The sequence below is a fragment of the Leucoraja erinacea genome, chromosome 21, assembly GCF_028641065.1.
Source record: "Leucoraja erinacea ecotype New England chromosome 21, Leri_hhj_1, whole genome shotgun sequence".
Taxonomy (NCBI): Eukaryota; Metazoa; Chordata; class Chondrichthyes; order Rajiformes; family Rajidae; genus Leucoraja; species Leucoraja erinaceus.
Genome location: NC_073397.1, coordinates 21,246,230 through 21,261,476, shown reverse-complemented (window position 1 = coordinate 21,261,476; position 15,247 = coordinate 21,246,230). Strand labels below are relative to the sequence as shown.

General features: G+C 41.5%; 1 protein-coding gene across 2 annotated transcripts; it reads left to right on the top strand.

The window, feature by feature from the left end:
* The first annotated feature begins 675 nt into the window (after positions 1–675).
* Positions 676–14,878, top strand: snx21 (sorting nexin family member 21). 2 transcript variants are annotated; one of them, XM_055652378.1, is made up of 4 exons: positions 676–921; positions 1,961–2,213; positions 11,070–11,221; positions 14,119–14,877. In XM_055652378.1, the coding sequence occupies exons 2-4, from the start codon at positions 1,970–1,972 to the stop codon at positions 14,788–14,790; spliced, it is 1,068 nt and encodes a 355-aa protein (XP_055508353.1). In that variant the 5' UTR covers positions 676–921; positions 1,961–1,969; the 3' UTR covers positions 14,791–14,877. The 2 variants fall into 2 exon arrangements, with proteins under 2 accessions (XP_055508353.1, XP_055508354.1); XM_055652379.1 differs by lacking the exon at positions 676–921 and adding an exon at positions 1,517–1,616 and having other exon boundaries at positions 14,119–14,878.
* The last annotated feature ends 369 nt before the right edge of the window (positions 14,879–15,247 follow it).

Genomic DNA, 15,247 nt, shown 5'->3' with positions numbered 1-15,247 from the left:
TGAGAGCGACTAAGTTCTCGGGGCTGTTGGCCGAGAATATTGTCTTTGTTTTATATGATTCGAATTGTCAAATGTAGAATCTAATGTAGAATCTATCCGAATACCACCTGTGCGTTTCTTGCTGATATTCATAGATGAATCCAATTCCTTCGCCCCCCAATGAAATCTCTGCATACGTGTCCAGTGTACAGACTGGATCCAAGAGACAGAACGCATTCATTCCGCCGCGGCAGCGCTGTCACATACCTTCAGCAATCCAATTTGGCATCTTAGATTAGCTTTGGCGTTGGTCTGCAGTACATTTCCACAATTCATCATTGTTCATAAAGTGCAAAGCATTTTTTTCATGTTAGAACAGTCTGAGAGGTATGATGTTCTCAATGCACTCACTCTGTGTCCCATCCAGAGCACCCTTTGCACTTGGCTTTGTTTGTTGAAATATTCATTTTCAAAATCAATTTTCTTTTAGGCTTGTCTACCTATCTCTCTCCCACAGCCCATCCAAACCTACCCGCTCCTACCGTGGCCTCGCCTTTTGCTGGCTGTCCCGCCTCCTGCGGCCGTGGCGGGGGGAGGGGGCTGGGAGAGAGAGAGAGAGGGAAAGAGAGAAGATGGAGAGAGAGGAAGGGATCGGGAGAGAGAGAGAGAGAGGGAGTGAGTGAGTGAGTGAGTGAGTGAGAGAAAAAGAGGGAAAGAGAGGGAGTGGGTAGGTTGGCGGCCGGCAGCGTCGCGATCCCGGATCCACCTCCTCGGCGCCTCACCAGGAAGTTCTCGTCCTGCCTGCGGGAAAGCTGGATTAAAAGTTCTGCAAACTTTTGCAGCTCCTTATCCTCTGCATTTGTTTTCTACCTAACGAGGGGGCAGGGAATGTTTTTCTCCCTGGGAGGAATACGCTCCCGGCCGAGCCAGAACTGAACCCAGGTTAGTCTAGTGAAAGATCCCTGAGCCCGACCGGCCGGGCCGGGCCCAAGGCTGGGTTTCCACAGCGTTGCCTCTCAGCCCAAGAACCCCTCTTCCCGCAGGCCCCTGTGTTAACCTTCGCCGCAGGGAGGGAGACGGCTACCACCTTTAACTGAGCTGGGAGTTGGATGTGTGTTGGGGAGGGGGAGGGAGCGAGACCGGAATTGTTACACTTCCGTGGGATTTGTGTGTCGACAATATTTTGTATTCGCCCCTCAAATCGCATGCCTCACGAATTAAGAATGTAACTAGCAACGCTGTGATTTGTGAGAAACGCAGGCGCTTCCTGCCCCCCCGCGGGTGGCTCTCTGCCACTGTCCCCCCCCCCCCCCCCCGGGTCTCTCTGCCACTGTCCCCGACAGTGAACAGCAGCAGGTTACACAAAAAAGCTGGAGAAACTCAGCGGGTGCAGCAGCATCTATGATGCTGCTGCACCCGCTGAGTTTCTCCAGCTTTTTTGTGTAACCTTCGATTCTCCAGCATCTGCAGTTCCCTCTTAAACACAGTGAACAGCAGCAGCTCGGCGCTGTGCTTGCTCACTCCTCGCCAGCAGACTTCAGTGCCGTGTTCTGCTACGCTTCCCCACGTCCCGGTCATGTGTGTTGCCGTGATTGACCAGGGTTTAGTGCAGTGGAAATGTTTAATATTCCTGCAAGGTTTGACCTTGTGATGAATCTCCACTTTCTCTTGTCTATCGTGTCGTTTCCACATCCTTCATTCAGGCTGTAAAATGTTAACTTGCTGATAGACATGAAATGCTGGAGTAACTCAGCGGGACAGGCAGCATCGCTATGGAGAATGAATGGCTGACGTTTCGGGTCGAGACCCTTCTTCAGACTCTCCTGAAGACACGAAATGTCACCCATTCCTTTTCTCCAGTGATGCTGACTGCCCCGCTGAGTCGTTCCAGCATTTCGTGTCTATCTTCGGTGTAAACCAGCATCTGCAGTCCCTTCCTGCACACAATGTTGACTTGCTTTTGTTTGATGTACTTTTACAGAGTGTGGACATGGCCTCAAAACTGTTGCACCGGTTCCGGAAGAAAGTTGACAGACACAACGTCGAAACGGTGGAAGATCTTCCTGAGAGATCGGAACTGTACGATGACATGGACGGGTTGTCGGCGCGCCTTAGTGGGACCCTGAGTTTTGGAGAGACGGATGTTGCAGAAAAGGACTGGGCCCAAGCAGATGGTGTGGACGGCGACCCTGAGTTTGTATGCAGCGTTGAGAGTGATGAGCTTGAAAGGACGGGTACAAATTCACATTTCTTTAAAAAAAATACGTCGACATAAATTCTTAACATTTAAGTACCAGACTGGTGCTGTCTTTATATGTAGAACCGAAGTGGAAACAAACCCTCCAACCCAAGCGACTGGCTAAGAGCTGCTGCAAGATTGGGGTGATCGTGATGGCCTCAGGAAATAATTTACTATATTATTTGATTGATGTTTATTCAACTTTGTTACCTAATGTGGGCTTGGAGACTCAGAGTTATTGCTCAACAGCAAAGCTAATAAAGTTAGCGAGCTTACTTGGGAAAGAGTGAAAGGTTTGGAATGTTATCCAAAAGCATTCATTGACGATTGTGGTACTTATGCCAATTTGGCAGCAGTCGTTTTTAGGCAGTCCCTTGGGTTGGAGGAGGACTTGCTACCACTTCAGTTCTGTAGATTCTGAGGAGGCAGCTTTTACCTCAGATGAGGCATTTGTTGCTTGGCAGGGAAGGGGGCAGTTAGTTTATGAGATGGTAAACTCCTTGTGCTTTTTACAGTAGGATTCTGTGTGCTCTTGACATGTATAATAGAGGCTCTCCTAGTGGAATTGCCTGTGTATAATATAGCCCTTAGTGCCTGGGATGCTCACTGACACTTGGTCACTTATTCTGCCAGTAGATTTAGTGGGGACATCATTGATAGAATCCATCCAGTGTTGTGGATATTCCAAGTCCCAGATGGACAGGGGAGAGCAGAATATATAAAGAAATTGACAGGTGTCAGTGATAATATGGAGTCAACCAGTTTGCTGCCTCCAATGTAGGCCATAATAAGGAGGTTGCCATTTCAGTAGCTCTGAATCTTTGCTCAACTTTGCTGTTTGATACCTGGCTGAGAGACATAGCACTGAAATTCAGGATAGATGTAGGTTTTTGCTGCTACATAATCTACAGAATGTTGCTGGGTCTTCTATTCTATGTGAGCGATCTTTGTTGTTACTGCACAGTGAGTAACAATGGCTGCCAAAGAAAATCTATGACATTGAGTATTACATTTTCAGAGTGTGGATCTTCATTCATTCAGATTTTGATTACTTGTCAGGTTGCAGCTACTTAACACTTTTGTGAGGCCACATTTGGAGTATCGTGTGTATTTCTCGTACACACTCCAGAGGAAAGATGTACAAGCTTAACAGAGGGTACTGAAGAGGTTTAGCATTAGTTTAATTATTGTCACAAATATCAAGATACTGTGAAAACCTTGAGTTTGCCTGCTACCTAATCAAATTAGACAATACTATACATGAATATAATCAAGCCAAACATAAGTACAATAGATAGAGCGTAGAGAAAGATACCAGAGTGGAGAATATAGTTTCTCAGCAATGTAGCAAACTGTTCCAGAGAAACAGTCCAATGTCTACAATTAGGTAGGTTGGAGAATCAGAACTGTACCGTGGTTATGAAAGGACTGCTCCGAAGTCTGATAACAGAGAAGAAGCTGTTTCTGGATCTGGTGGTATGTGAGGGAAGATTGGACAAACTGGATTGTTTTCTCTGGAGTGTTGGAGACTGAGAATCATAGATAATATTTTTCTTCCCCAGACTGAAAATGACAACACTAGAGGTATAGGTTTAAAATGAGAGGAAGATAGTTTAAAGGTAGTTGCAAGACAAGTTGTTTTTTACACAAAGATTGGCTGGTGTCCCAGAAATAACTTCTTCCCCTCTGTTATCTGATTCCTGAAAGGCCCTTCCATAACCTAGGGTACTGTTCTATTCACCTCCACCCCATTGTGGACATTGTATGTTAACTCTGGAACTGGAGTTCTGCAATGCTGAGAACTATAGTTTGCACTCTATATATTTCCCTTTGTTCTACTTATTGTACTTGAGTTAGCTTGGCTGTATTTACATATCGTGTTATCTGACGAGTGAATATCATGCAAAACAAGGCTTTTCACTGTACAGCAGTACAGGTGACAATAATAAACCTAAACCTAAACCTGGAATGCGCTGTCAGGGAATTGTGAAAAGCAGATATGATAGCAATCTTTCAGAGGCATTTAGGCAGAGACATGGTCATGCAGAGAATGGAGGCATATGGACCAAATGCAGGCAGATGGGGTTACTTTAATTTGGCATCATGGTTTTCATAGAAACATACATAGAAACATAGAAAATAGGTACAGGAAGAAGCCATTCAGCCCTTCGAGCCAGCACCGCCATTCATTGTGATCATGGCTGATCATCCCCAATCAATAACCCGTGCCTGCCTTCTCCCCATATCCCTTGATTCCACTAGCTCCTAGAGAGTTGACATTTGTTGCCTTGATAAAATGGCAGTCTGAGTTCATCGAGGCGATGAAAGATGATTGATGCAGACCCATGAATTGTTTGGTTCAGTCCCTAATCAGCGGTGTCTTAGCTCATTCAGGCCAGGAATATGTATGGAGCCTTATCATGAGCTCTTGCTCCAACTCTGCCCTTGTCATCTCCTTTGTTAGTGTATTAACATCAGTGAGTGCAGCATTGGAGTTGGGTATGTGGCATCCACTTCCTTCCTAGTATGTTTCAATAACTTCCATGAGAAACTAGAACACAAAGTAGCTGGGAACAAAGCAATTTCCTGGAACCGTATCCCAGCGAGAGCAATGTGAGTTATGAAAGAGGGGGGAAAATCAGTAGATTTTATTTTAATTGCATCGACGTCAATGGGCTGGAAGCTTCTTACTTTCTTTGAGTCAAGTTTATTTGTAGAGATCATCAATAGTCATGGCCTAAGTAGAATGTTGCAGTTTTTTATTTGCAAAATCATTTGCAGAAAAAAGGGGGAACAATGATATAAACAGCATGAAAGATGAAGTGGTACCTTTCATCATTACATTGTAAGAAATGAAAATAAGGCAGATCGTACTCGGTGTGTATAAGATGGATGCATCGTTCCCTTGGTGGAGAAGGAAGTGGGAAAATCTCCATTAAATTGAATCCTGCAGCTTGTTAGGGACAGTGCCAATGGTTCTTTGATAATGCTAAGATTGGCAGAATTTGTATTATGAGTGACTGAATGATGTCATAAGTTTTAATGAGGAGACAATTTGCATTTTGGTTTGGTGCTTTTTTTCCCTTTTATATCTGCAGTAATGGAATTAACCATGATATTGTATACAGATAGCAATTAAAATAATCGTGTTTCTTTTGAATTTCAACGTGAAGGATAGTTTTTCTTTTATTATTGAATGAATTTTAAATTTATTTCACATAAATGTTCTACTATCAATGTCGTCTTTCTATTCCTCGGCCATTTGTCACTCTCAGGCACCCCATTTTTCATATCATTAAAGTCTCATTTTTTTTTTTGAAAATAAAGGATTCTCAGACCTTTCAGCCTTGTGATCGATCACACATACTAATTTTCGGTTCAGTGCTGAAGGATAGCTGTTTATTAATCTTGTTGAGCTGAGATCCTTGCCCAGGAGGCGGGCCGCACGTAGTTGTTCGTCTCGTGGCGTCGACGCACGCCCGGAAGGTGTGTTGGTCGGCAGTGCCCACCCGTGTAAAATATAAAGAACAAATTCACCAATGGTTTCTGGCAATGAGCATGTGAAATTATCGGCTGCTGGTCGATATGTCTCAACACATTCACTTCTGTTGACGTCAGTAGAACTAATCCTTCCAGTTCTCATCACATTTGATTTTCATAACCATACTGAGAATAAATCTCAGAATAGTGATTTAGATTCAGAGCTCTGCATAATATTGAAACCATGATTCAGAGCTCTGAATAATATTGAAACCATGACATCCTCTTTTATTTAAAAGTTATTGAGGTATTAAAGACCCTACAAATGTTTTAACAAACGCTTTATTTACCAATGTTTATGTCCCCACCACATTCTTTCTTTAACCTTCCCATTGCTATAAAATATTAAACCCATTGATTTCATATATAGTTATACATACATTTGATAATGTTTGAAATCTGACATTGAATCTTGAATATGTCTCCTGTACAAGCTGAAATCTGTGATCAATCATTTCTCTGTATATTATTGCATATACTGTGGTGACAGTGATAGTTGTTAATAGAGAGAAAGCATGGATTTATATCAATGCATGTTAGGATTAAAGGATGTCCCGAAATGGTTGAAATCTATTTTTTTGAGAAAAAGAAAATGTTGCAGATACCAGAAATCCAATAGGATAAAGATAAATGGTGGTAGATCAGGTAGAATGTACAGAGCGAGGTAAAGGTTGAAAGAGTTCAAGATTGGCTCCAGAGATGCAGCTTGTCCCGCTGAGTTACTCCAGCATCTACCCTCAAGATTGATAACCTCCATTTACAAATGGGAAATGCAGGAGGTTTAACAATATGCCCTCAAGAATCGGTGCAATGCAAGGGAAAAAAGAAAAAAGAGTGGAAGGCAGGAGTGATTAAAAAGCAAAAATGATGATATCATACTTTGTTCTATTTCTAGTTATTTGTATAACCTCATCCAAGAAAGCTTAGTGAACAAATGTACAAATTAGCATTCATTTAATTTTGTTTAGTTTATTATTGTCATGTGTACAGATATATGGTGAAAAGCTAGTTCTGCATGCTATTTGGTCAAATTATACTATACATTTTCTGGAACAGCATGCATTATCCAGCGCCATCTTACATCTTCCAAGTCTCATATTCTCGTTTCATGGCCCGATGTCCAGGCAACACTGGATCATTGAAGTAAGGCCCGGCCTAGCCCACCACAAGATGCCATGTACACCCTCCACAGGCTGCAATCGATCCATGCACTTACCACGTTGCTGTAGAGCCTCCCATGGCCACCGCCACCAACTTCATGACTCGTAACCATCGCAACTGTGTTGTCCGTCACCTCTTGGAAGTTTATTAGTCTTGCATTAGGTGTGGCGCATTCAGCCCCAGTGCTTGTTCCACAGTTAATAGGATTTTGCCGAACTGATTATAACCTCAACTTCACCTCTTGCCAACCACTGATACCCTTCCAACCCCTTTCTTTTAAAGAATTTACCTCGCTTCCTTATTTATTCTGCTTTCATTGCCCTTTGAGGAAAAAAGTCCCCAAGTCTGCCAATGCTCTGTTTAAAAACGTATAAGAGAGCTGCAATGTAGGAGAAGGTGAGGTGAATTTTTTTTTTTTGCAATGATCCCGAGCTGTAGACCTTTGCACAGGTGGAAATATCCCCTACACATCCACCTGTCAAGACCTCTCATGTTTCAATCAAATCTACTCTTTCTCTTCTAAACACCAGAGTATACAAGACTAACTTGCCCAACCTTTCCTCATGAGACATCCCACCTAGTAGAGTTTAGTAAATATTCTCTGAATTGCTTTCAATGCATTAATATATCTTCTTAAATATGGAAAGGAATACTGCACGGTATAGAGATATGGTCTCATAAATGCTCTTTGCAACTGAAGCATAACCCCCTTGTATTAAATATCCATTGTAATAAACAATAACATTCTGCTTTCCTAATTGTTTACCATATTTGCACTGCCTAAAGCCTTCTGCATCTCAGAGCTCTGCAATCTCTCACTAATTCGATAATATGCCTTCTGATTTTTCTTCATAAAATGGACCCATCTTGTACTCCATTTAGCAGCTCTTTGCCCTTCACTCAGCTTCCTTATGCCCACTTCACAACTTGATTTTACTGCCTATCTCAGCAGATTTGGTAACCATAAAATTGGTGTCTTCATCCCAGTCTTTGATCGAAATTCTGAAATATTAAGGCCCTAAACTGATCCCTGTGACAAACCATTTGTTGTATCTTGTCAAGCAGAAGTAAACCCGTCCATGTACTCTATTTCCTATTTGCCAGCCAAAAAGGTAAAAATGATGATAGGCGATGCGTACCTTGCAAATGTGCAGGGCTTCCTTGGTCCATGATTTAATAACGCATTGTAATTCCAATTAATGTAGCAGATAATTAATGTTAATTGGTATTAACGTATTATTGTCACGTGTCCTAAGGTACATTGTTTTGCATGCTTTTCAGGCAATTCATACCATACATGAGTCCATCAGGTCGTGCAATAGAGAAAATAAACAGATTGCAGAAGATAGTGTTACAGCTACAAAGAAGGTGCAGATTTTAAAAAAGTATAAGGGCTGCAGCAAATTAGATTGGAAGGTTTGGACAGTACATGAGAGCTCCGTTCAAGAGTCTGATAACAACAGAGCTGTTCTTGAATCTGGTGGTATGCGCTTTCAAGCTTTTGAATTTTCTTCTTGACGGGAGAGGAGTGAAGAGAAATCTTATAGGGCCTGACAGTAGATAAGAAGTTGATGTTTCCCATGACAGGGGTCACAGTGTCAATGTAGAGACTGACTGTTCAATGTTGAGATGAGAAGAAATGTCATTATTCAGAGGGCAACACATTTTAGGAATTCTGTACTTGAAAGTCTGTGGAAGGGGTTGCTGAGTATATTCCAGATAAAGATTATTAGATTTTTTAAATATTAAGGTAATTGAAAGATAAGGGGTTAGATCAGGAAAGTGGCACTAAATACAGGATAAGCTGAAATTATTGAATGACAAGTAGGCATGTGAAGATCAATGGTTTACTTCTGTTATTATTTCTTATCTCCTTTGGAAGATGCAGATACTTGCTGGAAAAGTCAAAAGGCTACAGTCCATGTGCTGGTAAATGGTATTATTATAGATGGATATTTGATGGCCAGCATCGATAGGGTGGGGGAAGAGCATCTATCTATGCAATTTGGGGATGATCGGGATAAGAAGGGAGATAGAGAAGGGCAAAGGGTAATGGAATTATAAAGGATATGGTCTGTAACTTGAATAGCACATTGAAGAGTTGCTCTAATATACTAGTATAAACATTTGTTCTGGTGTGTTAAGCCCCTGTCCCACTGAGGAAACCTGAACGAAACCTCTGGAGACTTTGTGCCCCACCCAAGGTTTCCGTGCGGTTCCCGGAGGTTGCAGGTGGTTCCCGGAGGTTGCAGGTTGGAAGCAGGTAGGGAGACTGACAAAAACCTCTGGGAACCACACGGAAACCTTGGATGGGGCGCAAAGTCTCCAGAGGTTTCCGTTCAGGTTTCCTGTGGGACAGGGGCATAACTTGCACCTGGAATTTGCTTATACATGGACAAAGGAGCATGGATTCAGCGGAGAGTTCGTCCTGATGACGGCTGAAATATAACAAACAGAAAGCTGCTTTTAGTATTGAACAATTTGGATTTCTTTTGTGTGGTTACATAGAGGTGATGGCACTCCACCTGAGCAACCATGTTTTCTTTTAAACTGTATAATTCTATGACATACTATGTAAACATCGCAGTTGATGACCAACTTGGTATTAATATGAAGAGTCCATGCCATGGATGTGATTTCTCTATCATGGGGATGGTCACTGTAGGAAACCCAAAGTCTGCATTGCCCGCTGCAGCTAAATCCAGGAGATGACAGTGCGTTTCTCAGCATTTGATTCTTTTGACATCTTGGGTCTTTGGACCTTTGGACCTTTGGTATAAGAATATTTTTCCCAGAACAATGGGCAGAAGACCCTCCTTGCCAGAGCCCTTTGACCCAAGGTCCTCCCTGCTCCTGGAGTCAATGTTGGATCACTTTGAGAGCATTAGTTTTACAAACAGGCTCAAACATCTCAATGATAGAAATTCTCTTCAACCAATACAGATTTGCTGCTGGGATCATCTACGAACAAGCTCTCCACTAATGGGCACCGCAACAAACCTACTGATAATTAAGAATCCTCCTTAGACATTCAGAAATCAGGCTTCTTCCTGCTGTTCCGACCTAATTTCATATGCAAGACTTAACGGTGGTTTAGTGATATAAAGAGCCTAGTGTGGTGTGAAATGAAGGTTACGTGAGAATCAGTCACATCACTGTGTATTCTGCTGATCTTGGGTTTAGACATTTGACATGTAGGAAACTGCACCTTTCAATATTCTAAGAATCCAGAGGCACAGAATAATATGCAATTGGGTTCTGTGACTGGGATTGTGCACAAAAGGGGACTTTAAATACCAATAAACAGTGTTGAACAAGATCATTCCAAAGTCCTCCAGCATCATGTTTAACCTTCACGGAGGGCTATGTTTGAGCCAGGGGGAGAATCTCTCCCTCTCTCTCTCTCGCTCTCTCTCTCCCTCTGTCTCTGTCTCTCTCTCGGTCTCTCTCTCTCTCCTGACTGTGAGACTATCACTATCAGAGGAAAACCTGTTTGCTATGCCTGCTTGCATTCCAATCAAGGCAAAAGGGATGTATTTCCCAATCCTTGAACACAGAAGCTCTGTGACGTTGCAACTGAAACTGTGAACTGTAATCTAAAACGGAAGGCAGACATCAACTGTCACCACAGCCTGAAACAATGCAGAGAGCAGGAATGCCAGGCTCTGACCTACATCGCCATGGTCAGACTAGTTTAATAATGAGAAATGGTCTAATGCATTCTACAAAAGACTCTAGCTTCGGAAACAAAATTATCCTTTACTGTATGCAAGTTTTGCATACCCCAGAACACCAAGACATGCTGGTTAGGAATATTGTTAATTAATTTTTCAATATTCCAGCCGGTTAATTTTAAAAACTTGGTTTAAAAATATAAGGATTTAAACTCTTGTTGCATTTGGAATGCACTTCCAATTGGTGAAGTAAAATGCTTGGTCTCATATTACCATTAACCATATTCTGAGCCAGATTGCGCCTGTCCTATATACAAGTAAGAAAGTGACCAATACAATCTGCGCTATCGATAAATTGCACCTTACTGTACTGTTACTGTATTTTAACACTTGAAATAACTTTCATCCATAACATTTCCTGTGTTGTAGTGTTCTATGTGCTATGTAACATACAATTCATGTCTTGTGTTTTGTAGGAAATCCCTTGGGTGAACTTAAACAATGCAATATGCTTACAAAGCAGCTTCAGGAAAGTTGGAAGAAGCCCAGAGTGAAGTTTATTGAAGAGAAGCTAACATTTGAGGTCACGAGTGCCAACGTCATCCAGGACTCGTCTTCCAAATACGTGGTGAGTTCTTTCTGTTGAAAGTAAATGACAGATTGTCCCAATTTCACAATTCCTGCATGTGAGTAATTGTGAGTTACCCTGTCTTTCCTGCCTATTTTGACACGCCACTCCTCATGGAGTCAGGTGTCCAAGCAGACATTTGGATGAATTTCCAAAACGTCAAACTTGGGGAAATGCACCCGAAAAACTGAGTGCTCTGTCACACCTGGCAGAGTAACAGGGTCTCCATTCATTCGAATAAAGAAGCACTGCTGCATGGTAGCAAAGTAAATGCCAGATAATCTACTCAGCTGGTCTGCCCAGCAAATACATGGTGTCCACAAGATCAATTCAGAGAATGAAGTAAGATTCATCCTTTGGTTTCCCTAAGCCCTTCCACAATCTAGAAACATGTGAAATGGGATACTTTCCACATGTTGGATGAGTCTATGAATAACTCTCAACTAACCTTAATTCATCCAAGAAAATGCAGCCGTCTTGACTAACGGCACAACCTCCATCCTAAGCATTCAGTCCCTGCACGGTGGCTAGTATGTTTATCACCCGTATGATGTACTGCAGTTATTTCCCTGGACAAGTCTCTCAACACCTCCCAAATCTGTGACTGCTGAAAATCCAATTTTATGGTGCATCCTGATTGGCATGTCTGAAAAATCATGCGTGCTTTTTGTGCCCACGTATTTGTGGTAAATATTATAAATCAATTTAAAGAAAAGCAGGATAGATATGGAGGAGAAAGGAGTAAAACATTATGTGAATTAGAGAAGATGAATAAAATGGAATATAAACAGCAACAGGAACTATTTGGGGCCCAAATGACTTCACATGTGCAGTTAAAAAAAAACGTTGCAATTTTATTTCAACTTTTGCCCTTCTGAGCAAAAATGATACCACAAATTTGCTAACGCCCAATCTGGAATAAACCAAACGAAGGGCACAACCTTTTATTTTTAGAAGTTAATAAACCACACCCTCACATTCAGCATCAGTGTCTAATCCACACACCAACACTATTACTTGTTTGGTAAAATGGGTAACGCTAGTCATTTTTAGAATTCCAGTTTTTCCACTTTTTGTAGCTGTTCTAATTTCATCTGTTGTTGATTTAATATAGCACACGCACGAGTATACACCAATGAGTTTGCCTAATAAGTATACACTATTAACAACGTTTAGTTTAGAGATACAGCATGGAAACAGGCCCTTTGGCCCACCGGGTCCACACCAACCATTGATCACATGTTCACACCATTTCTGCGTTATCCCGTTTTCTCATGGGCTCCCTACACATGGAGAATTTTACAGAGGCTCTAACCTGCACATCTTTGGCATGTGGGAGGAAACCGGAGCACAAGGAGGAAACCCACGTGGTCACAGGGAAACGTGTAAACTCCACATGACAGCACCATAGGTCAGGCAGTGGCTCTACCAGCTGAGCCCCTGTGCTACCCAGTTAGTTGGGCAATTAGTTGAAATAACTTAAAGATTCACTGCATTGTTCAAATACTTACTTTCAGCTTTATTTACGTCCTTCTGTAGTTTACTTTTACAACTGTCAAAACCCGCTACTTACCTGCTTTAAATGAACGTGGCTGAGTTCAGCAGTGATTTATTTTCTGAGACCTGATTCAAGGTTGGCTTCTTCGATGGTTGGTCACCAGAATCACTACCCTCTGTTCACCTACGAGATACTTCCTGTCCCTTTCTTCACATACCACTAGATATCTGCTTTCACTCTCAAATTCATATTGGCACAGATCCACCATCTGTTCATCTGGTCCAAAATAATCAAAGTGTCTGTTTATACTGTATAATTTGCCTAGTAGTACTTTCACTAAATGTCAGTTCCCAAAACATCCCCATTTCCTTGTTCTGTTCACAGTGGGAGTAAAAGTTATCTCAGCTATGTTCTGGTGTTTATGTTGATGTGGTGTCGATTATGTGACATTACTTTCCTCCTGTGCTTCTTTGTTCTTGGTTTCCAGCATCTCTCTTTTGTATCTGTAGAATCTCCTCCCAGAGCCATCTGTCTCTGGATGTTACATCTTTGCAAATCTCTCATTTCAACTCAAGCCCTCAAGCCCAGGTAACTGCCTGGTAAACCTCTGCTGCACACTGTTCCAACTTAATGACATCCTTTATATAACTGGCCGATCAGAACTGCGCACAGTCCATGTTGCATCATGATCTCCCAGCTTAAGTACTCTATACCTTTCCTAATTAAGGCAACTCTATCTGTACTTTCACAGAAAAAAAAAATATGGTTCCTTTATCGTGCAAAAACACCTATTCGATTGTACCTTTAGAAAAGGAAGTCAAAAATTCCCACCAGTTTTCTCTGCTGTAAAGACCTATGTGGTTCTTGAAGGAGTAATGGGATTAAGATTTAATTTGATTCCACAAATCAAACATGTACAATGACCATTGTTTTCTATTTCTCAACATTGTTAGTGGAACTAAAACATTTATTAAGGAAATTCTCATTGGTTGAGTCTTATTCATAATGTGTGACATGTAAGGAATCATTTGTAGTCTTTCACAATTCCTGTACATTATTTTTTAAATTCTTTTTATTTTTAAAGAAAAGGTTAAAAATATATATTTTCCTTGAGGACTGAATAAGCATGTTCAGCAGTAACCATTGAAAACCTCTCTATACTTCTTTAAAAAAAAGTACCATGGAATCTTTTAGATTTGTCAATAGGGTCTGGGCATTCTCCTCTATTGGCCACTCTACCTTGATTGGAAGCAGAAATGGTAGCAATGCACCATGGCTACATTCAGTGGGGAGTGGGCAGTGGGGTGGACGTCATTACAGATATTTTGTTTTCAGTATTAATATTGCAATTAATACTTTTTAAGGCATACTTCTAATGAGTTTCTTATCTTTCCCAAAGGCTTACACCATACAAGTAATAAGGTTTGGAAGTTTGGACGAAGACAAAGCACTGATTATTCGGCGTTACACTGATTTTGCAAAATTGAATGAAACACTCCACAAGAACTTCAGGGAGGATATGGGCAAGGTGGTCTTTCCAAAGAAAAGAATCCGGAAAAACTACACACATGAAACCATTGCAAAACGCAGTCGGGCTTTCGAACAGTATCTCCAGCATATCCACTCATTTTCGGACATTCGCAGGTCCAAAATATTTTTGGAATTTTTTTACCTTCGAGATTTAACGGTGGGTCAAAGATTATTACAGGGGGGTATGCGTGAGAATGCTATGGAGACATTAATCAATGCTCTTCACTTGCAGCAGAAGTTGTGCTCCTATGATGCAAGCCATTTACTTTTCACCCTAACTTCTATTTCTGTGTGTTACCAAGAACAAGATCAACTAGAAGAGGCCCAAGCTTACTGCGGGCGGGCCTTGCAGACTATAGAAAACCAGGAATATCATCCTTTACTCGTGCCTTTACTTCAAGCCAACATCAGGCTCTCATGGAAAGTAGCTAAAGACAAACGCCAATCTGAAGCAAGACTCCAGCAAGTCCAGGAGACAGGAGTCGATATTTTAAACCAACCTAGTCTCAAAGAACACCTTATTAAATATTTTTTGGAATGAATTATATACAGCTCCATAATGCAACAGGAAAAAAGATAAACAAAATAAACACCTACATTTATATGGTACACAAAAATGCCGGAGAAACTCAGCGGGTGCAGCAGCATCTATGGAGTGAAGGAAATTGCTTCGCTCCATAGATGCTGCTGCACCCGCTGAGTTTCTCCGGCATTTTTGTGTACCTTGGATTTTCCAGCATCTGCAGTTCCTTCTTGAACACTTACATTTATATAGTGCCTTTCATTACTTCAGGACATTTCAAAGCACTTTAGAATCAATGAATAGCTTCTGAAGCATTGTTATTCTTGTAAATTACAATGCATAGCAAGTCCATGTATTAATGACCATCTGAATAACTAGAATTAAACCAGGACAGAAGGGAACTTTCCGCTTTGCTTACAGTGTAATGCTATAGATATTTTACATCCATCTGGGAGAGCACACAGGACTTTGTCAT

Coding starts and splice junctions, on each gene's coding strand:
- snx21 (XM_055652379.1), top strand. CDS start 1,970: ATGGCCTCAAAACTGTTGCACCGGTTCCGGAAGAAAGTTGACAGACAC. Junction 2,214..11,069: donor TGATGAGCTTGAAAGGACGG/GTACAAATTCAC, acceptor TGTGTTTTGTAG/GAAATCCCTTGGGTGAACTT. Junction 11,222..14,118: donor ACTCGTCTTCCAAATACGTG/GTGAGTTCTTTC, acceptor TCTTTCCCAAAG/GCTTACACCATACAAGTAAT.